Genomic DNA, 13926 nt, shown 5'->3' with positions numbered 1-13926 from the left:
AAAAGCATGAGGCTACAGAAGAAAAAAAAATGTACAGAGAGAAAACAAATTGCAAAGACTCTTAACTATGCATACTATAAATCTTCTGAATTAAAAAATTCAGGGAGATCTGACTCCTTCATCCAGAATTGTCATTTAAAGATCAAAAGAATGCTTTGCATAGACATTAAAAAGGATATGAACAATTTGGAGTGTGTTCAGAAGACAACTGAACAGTAGGATCAAGGAAATCAGGTCACACAGAAATAGACTTGATGAGATTTGGAGATTTCTATTTCTCTAAGCAGCAGCAAAGATTTGCCCCGTTGAACGCAGGACAGCTTTGGCCAAAGCGTGGTTATAATTTCCCCAAACTGCAGCAGTCTGATAAAAGTTTAGCCCAAACGAGAAAAGCCACTGCTTTCCTTCTCATGAACATTAGAAAAACAAAGCTATTACACTTCTCTTTTTCAATCTAACTTGAATAGGAAAGCATGGACAGAGTGAATTTTGTAAGGCCTGAGGAAGTTACCTTTTCTCAGGCACTTCAATCTTAATCTGATGCAGCATACTACTCACATTGTGTGAGTTGGCAGACCGTCTCTAAAGTGGTCCCCCATGGTCCCTGCTTCTTGTTCAGACCCTTGGTGATCTCCTCCCCTTGAGTGTGACCAGGACCTGTGACTTACTTCCAACCAATAGAATATGGCAAAGGTGACATGATGTATGTTTCCATGATTATGTTATATAAGATTGTAACATCTCTCTCACTAGGAGACCCTTTCCCTTGCTGGCTTTGAAGAAACAAGTGGCCATGCTGGGAAAGCTCACAAGCCAAGGAATGGAGGATGGCCTCTGGCAGGTGGCCAAGAAAAAACTGAGGCCCTCAGTTTGGCAACACACAAGGAACTAAATGCTACAACCACCACACGAGCTTGGGAGAGATTCTTCCCCAGCCAAGCTGCAACTGAGATCACCTTGACCACCACGTTGTGACCCCAAAGCAGAAGACCCAGAAAAGCTGTGCCCTAATTCCCGATCCACAGACATTGTGAGGTAATGTTCGTTGTTTTTCAGCTGCTAAATTTGTGGTAATATTGTTACACAGCAATAGATAACTAATGCAGTGAATATCTTGAATGTATACACATATGGAAAGTTGTGTTTGCATATGAAAGGTTTTAGAATGACTATATTTACACATGCATGGAAATGCAAGGCAGATGCTCAGATACTTTCAAGAGTGAATGAGGGGCCAGCGCGGGGGAGGGGGGGGGCCCCCCCGAGTGGTTAAGTTCGTGCACTCCGAGTTGGCGGCCCAGGGTTTCCCCGGTTCAGATCAAGCCATGCTGAGGCGGTGTCCCACATGCCACAACTAGAAGGACCCACAACTGAAAATATACAACTATGTACCAGGGGGCTTTGGGGAGAAAAAGGAAAAAATAAAATCTTAAAAAAAAAAAAAAGTGAATGAGTAAGCTGTAAGAAACTTAACAAATGTAGTCAAGAGAGGAATAATCTAAAGAAAAAGCATCCCTCACACCAATTAATGGAACAAAGATTTAGTATAGAGAATAAAACTATAAAAGTATTAAGCAAAATTATGGAGGTATTTTTATTATCCTGTAGAGGAGAAGGTCATTCTAAGCATATGAAGAAAACCAGGAAATATAAAAATTAAAGAGGTTAAGTTTACATCATAAAATTTAATAACTTCTATAAAGAAAAATATATAAATAAGGTTAAAAGACTGATAACAAGGTGGTCAAAAATTTGCAACACAAGACAAAGAAATAATGTCTTCAATATACATAGCTCTTAAAAATCATTAAGATTCCATTTAATGTAAAACTATATAGCCATTAAAAACAATACAAATCTATATTTATTATCTTATACAAACATTCTCAAGTAAAAGAAGCAAGTTACAAAGCAGTACATAGAGTGTGACCTCAGTTATGTAAAGGTGTACATATTTGTATATACGCATAATAAATATGCATGGATAGCTGTCTGAAAGAAATTTGGTTAAATCTTAGTGGTCATTTTTTGGTGGAGGATGATTTTTTATTTATTTACTTTTAGTATTTTTTTAAACAAATGTCCATGTATTATTTAAAAAAAAAAGAAATATATTTTCCCCAAAATGTTTTAGAAATATTAGTGTATTTATAAAGCAGAAATCTATATTTGGCAGAGAGGTTAGTCAGACTGCAAAACATCTAGTGAAGAAACACCAAGTGAGGGGATGGCCCAGCGGCATAGTGGTTAAGTTTGCGTGCTCCAATTCAGCAGCCCAGGATTCCCAGGTTTGGATCCTGGGCATAGACCTGCACACCACTCGTCAGGCCGTACTGTGGCAGTGTCTCACATATAAAATAGAGAAAGCTTGGTACAAACGTTAGCTCAGTGACAATCTTGCTCAAGTGAAAAGAGAAGGATTGGCAATGAATGTTGGCTCAGGGCCTACCTTCCTCACCACCCACCCCCACCAAAAAGGAAAAGAAACACCAAGTGAAGAAACACCAATGTGAAAGACACTTAAAATAACTTTATAGATGGGATCAACACCAGCAAGTTGCGATCATTCCTGGAGACTAAATTATGTCAGGGAGAATGCTCCTGAGATAATTTCCATTGCTGATAATTTACGAGCTAAAGGGAAAAAAGCAGACTAGAGATGTTTTAAAATAGCTTGGGGAAAAAATGGGGGCAACTTTGAATATGATACTAAAAGGTATAGAGAGTAAAATAATGGAATGGTCTATTAAGTTCCATTACCAAATTAATGATCTTGTCATACTGGTGATGGTTGCATGCACTGGCAAAGGTGGGAAGCACAAATTGGAAAATATGCAAGATGTCCTTATTATACACAGCTCTTAAAAACCATTAAGATTCTTTATAATGCATTTAGAACTGTGGTTCTCAACTCTGGCTGCATTATGAACATCACCTGGAAGCTTTTTAAAAAATCCTAATGCTTGGGTCTAGAAAAGGCAAATCTAGAGAGACATAAGTAGATTCATGGCCACGGGGGGTTGGGAGTGGAAACAGGGAGTGACTACGAATGGGCATGGACATTCTTTTTGGGGTAATGGGAACATTCTAAAATTAGATTGTGGTGATGGTTGCACAATTCTGTAAATTTACTAAAAATCATTGACTCATATTAAAATGAGTGAATTTTGTGGTATTACACCTCAATAAAGCTGTTCAAAAAAAAATACTGGTCCTTGCGCTGTACTGAGATACTCTGATTCAATTGGTCTGGGGTGGGAGTGGTAGGGATGGTTTTTTAAAGCTCTCCAGATGATTCTAACATGCAACCAGGGCTGAGAACCACCAATTCAGTTATATGAAACCACTTTACAAAATTACTTTCATGTTACAAAGACCAGGTTCTTTGAGAGAGAGAATATTCAGGGTTTCAGACCACTTTTGGTTTCCACTGTACATCTACAACTGTACAAATGGAATACTATTCATATTCATTGTGAACTCTATCTTGTTGGGGTGACTATACAGACATATAGTTCCACCTTTAGAATTGCAGCCTGAAAGCTAAAAGGATGCTCTGAACATATATTTAAGATGGATATGAAGTAAGCTATTAGTTCAGAGAAATTCAACGAGCTTGAGTTTGAAGGGACTCAAAGTCATAGCACATGAAAAAGAATAATATTAAATCAGAAGATTGAAATGAGGGTTTGGGAGGTACAAACAATGGCTATTGTCAAATATTGAAAGGCTGCCAAACAGAGGGCAGTTGAACTCGTTTTTCATATCCTCAAAAGAATCAGGATTGACACGAGTCTACAGGAAGATGGATTTCAGTTCTTTGTAGGGAATATCTTTACAATAATCTTGTGTGAGGTACTGTGCTAGCTTCTGGAGATATAAATGAAGTGGCTATAATACAGTCTGGTGGTTCTCAAACTTCAGCATGCATCACAGTCACCTGGAGGGCTTATTAAAATGCAGGTTGTTGGCCCCGCCCGAGTTTCTGATTCAGGATGTCTCAGGTGGGGCCCAAGAATTTGCATTTCTAACAAATTCCCCTGTGCTGCTGATCTGGAGACCACACTTTGAGGACTATTTTATAATCTAAATGCTATCAGAGCTCCATGAAACGACATCTGAATCAGATTACGAGGACATGAGTAACCTGAAAGACTTCTCAGAAGAGTCTTGGGGATGAGCTGAATTTTGAAGAGAAGGTAGTAAAAGGGTAGAGGAGGGCATGGCAGTCAAACATAGAGAACAATAAATTGAGAGGGACAATATACAGCGAGGAGCAAAGGCATGAAACAGCATTCATTCAAGTTATTTATTGACTGTTTACTATACGCAGAGTATTGTTCTAATTGCTGGTAAGAGAGAGAGAAAGGAAACAAAGTTCCGGCCCTCATAGAACTCATAAACAAATACATCACATACTGCAAAGTCCCACAGGGAGTAGAAGAAGCTGTTGTGAAAGACAACAAGGCCTCTGAAGAGGCAGCATTTAAACTGACACCTCAAGAATGAAAGAGCTAGAAGAGCATTCCAGACAGAGCTTAGCATGTTTAAGGAAACAAAAATCTGTGTGTCTGAGCACAGTGACTGAGGATGTCTGTGGAAGCAGAGGAGCTTAGAAAGGTAAACAGAGGCAGATTCCATAGGACAATGTAATGAACAGACTGGCTGTTTTTAAATTTTTTTTGAGGAAGATCAGCCCTGAGCTAACATCTGCCAATCCTCCTCTTTTTGCTGAGGAAGACTAGCCCTGAGCTAACATCCGTGCCCATCTTCCTCTACTTGCTATGTGGGACGCCTGCCACAGCATGGCTGGATGAACAGTGCCACACCCACACCTGGGATCTGAACCGGTGAACCCCAGGCCGCCAAAGCAGAACGTGCCCACTTAACCACTGCACCACTGGGCCGGCCCCAGATTGGCTCTTTAGATAGTTCATTCTGGTAGTAATTTGGAATATAAACTAGAGATCGACTAGACTAAAGACTAGCATAGAAATCTAGGTGAAAAGTGATAAGGGCTTGAACTAATGCATCACAATGGGAACAGAGGAGATGGAGATAAAGATAAGACTAGTGAATCTAAAGGATTGAGTGATCTAATTGCATACAGGAAGTGAGTGGGCAGAAAGAATATAAGATGGTTCACAGAATTTTGGCTTGGGCAACTAGCTATTCTAGAAAGGAAGTGGTGTCAGTGTGGTAAGGAGGCAGGTTTGGGCTTTGACACAATGAGTTTTTAAAACAAATACAAGTGGAAATGTTTACTGGTTGATTAAAGAGCAAAGAAAGAGCATGGGCAGGTGACACTGATTTGGGAAACATAAATAAAACTGGCAAATGAGGATGAGTATATAGAGAAGAGCCTCTGACGACACCATTTTAAGGGGGTAAACAGGAAAAGAGGCTGATTAAAGAGCAGCTAGAGAGAAGAAAAATTAGGAAAAAATTGTGACCAAGAAGCCAACGGAGGAGTTTTAAAAAGGGAATGGACAACAGTGTCAAATGCTGAAGAGAGGTCAAGAATTGACGTGTCCACTGGACTCACCAATATGTATTTAGTTGATGACTTTAGTAAGAGTAATTTCAGTGGAATGTTGAGGGTAGAATCCAGATTACAATAGACTGAGAAATGAACTGAAAGTGAAGTAGAGAGAACAAATGGGGCTTGGCCACAAAAGAAAGAAGGTAAAAAGAGAGCAGAAGAAGTGAGATAGGTTCAAGGAAGAATATTAACATAGGAGAGACTTGAGCACACTTATATGCTAAATAAGGGAGAGAGAGGAGACACTGAAGATAAAGAAGAGAGGAGGTGACTGATGGAATAAGGTCTCCTAAGTAGTTAACATGGGATGGGATTCACTGACTTGCTCATTTGCCTACACATTCAGTGTTGGCCAGAGAACAGACACCTCTCCTGAGACAGATGAGGACGTTGTTGGTAGAGGTGACCAGGAAAGCCTAGAGCTCTCCTAGTAACCTTCAATTTCTTCAGTGTTAGGAGGTAGGCCTCTGCTGAGGGTAGAGAGGTAGTGGGATGGGGAGACAAAATTCTGAAATAGTCTTTAAGAACTGAAGAGGTTGCTGGATCATTCGGGCTGCTGAACTGCTTTGAGAGCCACCTACTTGGGTCAATTTGTGATGCCACTCAGTAGTATTCAGCAGATCATGAGAGCAAGAGTCAGATGGCTAAAATGATCCAGGGACAAGGTTCTGCAGGGCCAGAGTGATTGGGAAACAACAGATCATGAGTGAGCAATGGGCCACGCAGTCTACGCTAAATGGAACAGAAAGGGGGTGAATCCAGAGTGAACTGACAGAACGGAAGAAAAAAGTGACTAAGGAATTGCAGTCAAAGAGTAAACATACTGAGAGGAAGAGATCAAAGGACAACATATTAAAAATTAGTATGAACAGGATCCTAGAATTTAACATTTCAGAAATTTTGACAGAGTACAAGGTATGGCCTTGAAACTGATTTGTTAAATGGTGTGAAAATGATTATTGGAGGTGGAGGTCCAGAAACTGTAAGGTCATCCATGACCAATGATATTGCCCAGAATAATGGCACGGCTGGGGCAGAGACACCATGAACCATCAAAGTCCTCAATGAATGTAAAAGAGTAACCAGAGATGACAGTGATGAGGATGGACAGTACAGCTGAATAGCAGAGGCCTCAAAGTGTGGTAAGAGAAATCAGGAATACAGGGGCAAAAGCCCCTATAATCCACCAGTTCACACCTTGTAGTAGTAAAGTGAGAAAATGAGCATCCTTCATTTGAAATAGCCCCAACATAAATACGGCTGAGGGAGAGCCAGGTTCCAGTTAATGAAAAAATAGGAAAGTTTATGTACAAAGGATATAGAAACAAGTGTCTCGTAGAATGCAAAGAATTGGCAGGAAGGGCAGCAATGGGAAAATGAATTGAACATAGCAGGTAACAGCACAGGAAATATGAGGAGAAACGACTGATGACTGGATGGGCTTCTATTTTAGATGGCCACAAAGAATTACAGGGACAAGAAGCAAAGTGAACTAAACCAGCCTCAATGTTCCAACTGGAACTCTGGAGCAAAGTTTCTATGACAAAATAAACATAGGCACTAGGCACTGACCAAGACTTAAATGTGCTTGAATTGTTCTGGGTTCCAGAAGTAACATTAATGATAATCTGTTTTGTGTCTCAACAAAGTTTAGCCCTAAGTATAGAAGATGGCAGGGTTAGGCCAGAAGGAAGACTAATGCTGCCAGTGCTCAGATGGCCTATTGGTTTCAGCAGAATGCAGCTTAGTGTGGAGAGAAGAGGGGCCTATACTTTGACTGGGGGAAAAATATTACTCACGAGGTCCAGGTACCAATTCAGGAGGGACTGGCATAGTTAGGTATGTCAAAATGTCTGATATCCTTGCCCATCTCCACAGAGTTCGGCACTAGATAGAATGGCAAGATGCCAGTCTTGAAGCATACATAAGTGCACAAAGAACTCTGCAAAATTCAGACCAAACGAAGGGAAAACTATGGGTAAGCTCTCATATGGATGTTAAGTGACCAATACTTACATTTTCTAAAAATAGGATAGCTATTCAATATAGGTTGTATGTTCTTTTTTAAGGAAGATTAATCCTGAGCTGACATCTGCTGCCAAGCCTCCTCTTTTTTGCTGAAGAAGACTGGCCCTGAGCTAACATCCATGCCCATCCTCCTCTACTTTATACGTGGGACGCCTGCCACAGGATGGCCTGACAAGCAGTGCCATGTCCACACCTGGGATCTGAACCGGCGAACCCCGGGCTGCCAAAGCGGAACGTGAGAACTTAACTGCTGCACCACCGGGCTGGCCCCAGTATGTTCCCTCTTTGGGAGTAATGAATAGATTTTTCTATCATTAAATTGGGATTTGGACTACACGTCCAAAATTCTTTTACTATCTTCCTCTTTAAATTCTATAAAAGTTTTAGTAAAAAACATCCTTAAAAATCATCATTATGTCTTACTCTCTCTCAAGGAGAGGGCCTGTAACTTAAACGTCTTCCTGTCCACACGAACTAACCCACACACGGTAGGAAAGTGAGACTCAAAAGAGCTAACATAAGGTCATACATAGAGCTAAAACTCAAGATTATTTGATTCCTAAATCCAGTGTTTCTTTACCTTATGTAATCCTAAAGTCCTCATCTTGGCTTTTGAAGGTTTTTTTTTTTTGACTACAGAAAATTCTGACTTCATCCTTATACCCCTGGCAACTCATCAGAGTTCCTTAACACAGGCATCACCAGACAGAACCACTAAGTCATTCTTAAGGTTTCTGTGGTGCCCTTTTTTCCGTTAACAAGATACACAATCTAGCTCCAAAAGACAAGGTTAGAGAAAATCCTTGCCTAGTAAAGAAATTTCATGGAACTTTACTGTATGGAAATATTAATTAAATCTCCTTTCCTCCTATTAAAAGTAGAATAGATATACACTTTAAAGAGCAAACAGATGAGAAAAGAAATTCCAAAATCACTCTGTTTATTCACATAGTGTTTGATTGTATTGTTTTCTACTTATATCACGTGTGACTTCCCAATTCACAGCTAAGCTTTCCATAAAGAGATTCTGGATATTCAATTTATTGGTATCAATCACACCACCAAGGCCTCAAGAAATACTTAATCTAAACTGGGAGCCTCCCACAAAATTTTTTAAAAGAAGAATTTCTCACCTTATGAAATTTTGGGTGTCTTTTTTTTGTTGGCAAGAAAATTCTTTGCCAAGGTTAAGAGATAACCAGATTTTTCCCTCTTTCTTCCCACTAAGTTCTCCCCAAGACACACAGTGACAGTCACACACTTCATGTTTGAGGCCGATCTCACTGCCAGCAGAACCTTAACATCTTCAGCAATGCCTGCATGACCTGGTAACTCCGGCAATGAGAAAAAAGGGCTATTTACTTGTAAGAAGTTACAGTTTGAACTAGTTTTAAGTATTAGGAGGCCAAAGGAAAGTCTGTCTTCATTTTCCCTGCTATTACTCATTCACTGCAAAGAATAAACTGCTCAAGAATCAAAGGTGGGGAAATGTCTGTCGGTCATCGCTGGATTCTTGCTGAAAACAGAGGGACAGGTAAAACCTTCAGGAATCACTTCTTCCACTTTACACTTTCTGAAAACACTATCCCAGCAATGTAATATGCTCATCACACCACTTATGCAATTATTTGAGGCCAGTTCTTTATTTTATAGAGAGCAAATGCAATATTAGGAACTGCTCTGGCACAGGTTAAAAGTGGCTCTCATATACTTACTAATTTTCTTCAGGATCATCAATACTCATTGCCAAAATTTACCTATTTTATATGGTTACCATTTAGAGTTGCCACTAATGTAAATGACGGAGTGGCGGGAACCCGAGCACACACAATTTTTTTTATTTTTTAGATGTAATGCAAATAACCATATCTGGCATTCTTTCAAAAAACAAAAGAAACACAAAACATGCTCAAAAAACAAGAAATCAAGTTATACTTTTTCATAAGGCACCATCAAAAACCCTGGTAAATTAGAGTCCATATCATATTTGTGTCTCACCAACAGGTAAATAAATATGTAAGGGAATAATCAATAGAGGGTCTTGAGGTTTACAAAAGACATTCCTGTTCAGACATCTTGGAGTATTGCAAAAGTACTAAGCAGGATGCATCTTTAAAAACCCGTCCTGTCCTTTCCTGATGCACATCATTCGTTGCATAGTGGTGACTGGATATGACCCAGGCCAAGAGAAGACTGCAATTCCAAAATACATTACCATCCATTCTTTCCTTCTCATGCTGTAAATACCACTTGGCACATCCACATCCAAAGAAGCAATGATATGCTTTAAATTTAAAAAAAAAAAAAAAAAGGAGGATTCTAAAAGGTAAAAAGGCAAATTGACTGCCTGCTTTTTAAAATGTGTACTTAAGGATTTACTGCAAAATCAACTCTACACACATATGAAGCTAGTTCATATGTAAACCTTTATTGAACCTGGTTATATGTGGGACTTTAACAGCTTAATTTTTCTGCAATTTACAATTTTCAAATCCTACTCCATATTGTCACTTTCTCCTTTAAAAAGTGGATAATCCTACCATTTGAAAGAAGAGCTTTCTCAAGTTTTCCTTTTATCCTCCTACTTTAGTACTGGCTGATATTCACACAAATATACTATAGAATTAATATACTGACAAGAAGGGAATTTTTTTCATGTGCACCAAATTGCAGCCAGAATCTAAAAATTAAGAAAAACAAATAAACTGACATTTCTTGGACGCTTAAAGACAAAAGCAGAGAAGAACACAAGTGAGTACAGATAAAACTGTTCCAATCTCAAAGGTCCGTTAGCCTTTTTTAGGGTTTTCACTACTAAAGTATGTTGTGGGCAATTACAGATTTAATGTTTGCCTTTTCAATTATTCAAAAAAAATACATACAGTAACTTGTAATTTATTGAGGCACAAATTTGAATCATGCAACGCAAAGCTAATTGGCAGCAGCTTAGTAAGGGAGCCTAGCACCTACATCTCAACATGGCTCTCTTGCAGTAACTATCAGGAAGTAAAGAAACACTTGTGGGAGGAAAATGTCCCCTCCCCCTCAACAAGAAAGCTAACTACTAATACTATAGTTGTACTTAGAAACTTGGGAGTCACATAGTTCTAATGACCTACCCTTTGAAATTTATCAAAGACCTACCATTTTCTCATTTTTCTTTCTACAACCTTTGCCAAAACTGTTTACAATGAAGGTGGTAAGAAATACCTTTGAAAGAATTAATACATAAGTTAAAATACTAATGGTGAAGAAGTGCAACTTTGAGGAGTTAGAAAGGGTAAAGAAACATTTTAAATCAAGTTTTAACATAAAATGTCACAATATTGAAGAATGGAGTAAGTTGTAAATAAGTAACCTCCTCTAATTGAAAACAATGTGCTATATTAGAATATCAGCATTTCTTTAAACAGATGAATCTTAGTTCATTAATTCCAAAATTGTACATTTGTGTACTTTAATTTTTCTTTTCTTTTTTTACTAATTATTCTTATCTGTTCTTCTCAACTTTGGTCTAAATCTATGATTGTGAGTCAGACCAAACCTCTCTGACTTTCAAATAAATACAGAAAATCCCACAGTATAAATTAAATGATTTATCTAAGTTTCAAAATGTCCAAAGATAAACAAGAAGCTATTCATGGTTGGAGACTGCCTTGCATTTTTCTCTCCCATCTCCAGCAGGCAAATACCACATTAAGGATATAAATTATTCCCTCAACAGCCACCTATGTCCATCCACCATACTCCAAGAAGCAAAGCACCTTAGCCATCTTTCTCAGCATCCTTGTGCCTCTCCACTAATGGTCGAGTAGTTAATAGGTGACTAAGAAGAAAAAATAAAATAGTTTTGAACGTGTCCCAGGCAGCCATGACTTAAAATTGCATCGAATTTTTAACCCAAAAGTATTTGAAGATTTTTACAGAGAAGACCAAAAGGCAAAAAATATTGTGCTTTCTTCTGTAACATCAACCAGATAAAATTTTTAACTAAGTAATATCTTTACATAATGTGGAAAAATGAAAACTTATGAAATTGGTTAATTAGTTACACCTTGCAATATCCATTGAAATCTTAAATCATACACACACTTGAGATAATATCTCAAGACACATGCACAGCAATGCTTACGAACCTCTTTAACACACAAAATGTTACATAATATTGAGGGAAGAGTGACTGAAAAATAGGTAGTATGAACCACAGAGAAAGCACTTACAGAAACTGGACAGCTTTTGCTTTTTTTTCAGTCAGATGCCTTTTGAGTTAAATCTCATACCCACTCAAACTGTAACTGGACAGTACATTTCACTTCTAGTTACTAGAAGACTTCTTTAAAAGAGATTAGGGCAAAAAGGGAAGAGACCATATGCGGTTCTCTAGGTCCACCCTGCTTCCCCCTTTGAAAAGGAAAACTGATGAATTTAAGTCAAAACACAGATTTTTAACCCAAAATAAAGAGACACAGGATAGTGAAGACAAAACACTATTTTTAGTGAGTTTTTTCTTTTTCGTCCTTAAAAAAAAATTAGTCCCCTTCTAGTAATAGTTTCCATACAGCTTACCTAATACCTTAACAAGAATAGAGAACACAACAGAAGGGAAGAGGACACAGCACCATAGTTTCAAACATTGACATACAAAAACAAAACAAAACAAAACAGCCAGCACAGATACAGTAAGACCAACTTTCCCAACAGACGGGGATTAAGTCCCAACATACAAAGGAAATATAATTATCTATTTGAACAAAAATGAGATGGAAGATCTGGTCAGGCTAAGATGGAGAAGGAAGTGCTAACTTCTTGTGCTACAAGGAAGGAATGGGATTTCATTATTACAAAGCAAAAAAGAGAAAGCAAGCCCCCAAATGGATTTTTGATGCTGAAACTGTCATAGCTGCTGGTAACAGTAAATATATATATTTATATATTCATATATGTATATTAAAAAAGGAAAAATAATCTATTTATAGAACAGTCAGTAGTCAGAGACACTTAGAAAAAAGTAAAAACAAGTCCTTTTTTCTTTTTTTAAAAATGGATTTACTAAAACCACCTCATCACCCAGAGGTACTACAACCCCCCCATCCTGATGAAGCCATGGTGTTATTCAACAGCATCTGCTGTGGGCCACAATCAGAAGTGCCAGTATTGGAACAGCAGACATTGGGGTTGGGGCTGCAAGGCAAAAAGCTGTTATTTGCTGGTCTTGCTCACGGCCATGCCTGAAGCCTGGTGGTATCTGGTATACTTGTGAATGAAGGTTTCCCGGAAAAGCATGCATCACTGAGGCTCAGTAAAACATTCTGACTTGTCTTCTCTTCTTTTGCAGAAGCCTGGATCCATGTACCTGCTCTTCTCTAAAATGTAGACTCAAGACAGCAAGACTTCTCAAAGCCAAAAAAGGCTCCTCGCCTTGAAATAAGAAAAGCTCTTCTTCCCAGAATCCAATCTAGTCAGATTTCTGAACTAGATGACATCCTCTTCCTTAAGAAGAGAAGATGATCTGCCTCTCATTTGAGGTTTTCTTCTTGGTACAAACGAACATAAGCAGCTGAGGTCTACAGACTGTGCTACTATCCCATGACTTCTCACAGGAGTGACTTCGGCCCTGTTCCTCTCCTAGTTGTATCTGTAGGGCATTAAATGCCAAGTAATGGTGGTAGGAAAGTGGTACTCTTGACTCCTCTGCAAGTATCCTAACCAAGGAGATCCAAGTAATCAGCACCTCCAGATGGTGCTGCCCCTAGGTTGTAAACCTCTAACTAATATCAACTGGCCATAAGCCACAACCTACATGCTCTGCTTGTAATACACACCAATGTATTAATGCCAACCAGCCACCCTAGAGCTCAATCAAATGTCTGGCCCTAATGTAACAAACCATCCTCAGAGGAGACATCAACTGAAATATTGGCTGCTGAACCAAAGAAGACACCCTCTGCATAGATGTGTTGATAGAGAATGTAGATCACACAGTCCATGCAAAGAGGAAGTCAGCTAACGGGACTTTCTCTGAAGGCCATTCGTCTTTGGAAGCAACATTTCGAGTGGATCTAAACCACTACTTGATGACTAAGGTCTCAATGTGGTCCATTTTCCCCCATGTCCCAAACTAACCCAGCATCTGCTAACTGGTCTCCTTAAGATCCTCCATTGGTAGTTTGTAGCTCATTATGAAGGAAGGAGGTGGTGCTTGACCTGGGCTATCTGGCCCCTGCTTCTTTGCACAGTTTATACAGATGTAATCTTCATTTTCAGCCATTTCTGGAGATACACCCACACAAACTTGATGAAACCACTCATCACAGCCACCATCACATTGTACCCAGTCTACCTGTAGGAGACAAGAT

General features: G+C 38.9%; 2 protein-coding genes across 2 annotated transcripts in view; both read right to left on the bottom strand.

Moving 5' to 3' along the window:
• Positions 1 to 13829, bottom strand: part of SLC6A13 (solute carrier family 6 member 13) — a 68898-nt gene extending 55069 nt beyond the window's left edge. Inside the window, exon 1 of the mRNA XM_070494371.1 lies at positions 13694 to 13829. Coding sequence (XP_070350472.1) covers positions 13694 to 13700 — 7 coding nt within the window. The 5' untranslated portion in view covers positions 13701 to 13829. The remainder of the gene's footprint in view (positions 1 to 13693) is intronic.
• The window catches only part of KDM5A (lysine demethylase 5A), a 98512-nt gene continuing 86388 nt past the window's right edge, over positions 1803 to 13926 (bottom strand). Inside the window, exon 28 of the mRNA XM_014841804.3 lies at positions 1803 to 13910. Within this exon, the coding sequence (XP_014697290.2) occupies positions 13704 to 13910 (207 nt within the window). The 3' untranslated portion in view covers positions 1803 to 13703. The remainder of the gene's footprint in view (positions 13911 to 13926) is intronic.

Source organism: Equus asinus, chromosome 22 (genome assembly GCF_041296235.1).
Source record: "Equus asinus isolate D_3611 breed Donkey chromosome 22, EquAss-T2T_v2, whole genome shotgun sequence".
Lineage (NCBI taxonomy): Eukaryota > Metazoa > Chordata > Mammalia > Perissodactyla > Equidae > Equus > Equus asinus.
This window is presented reverse-complemented; position numbering and strand designations above follow the sequence as displayed.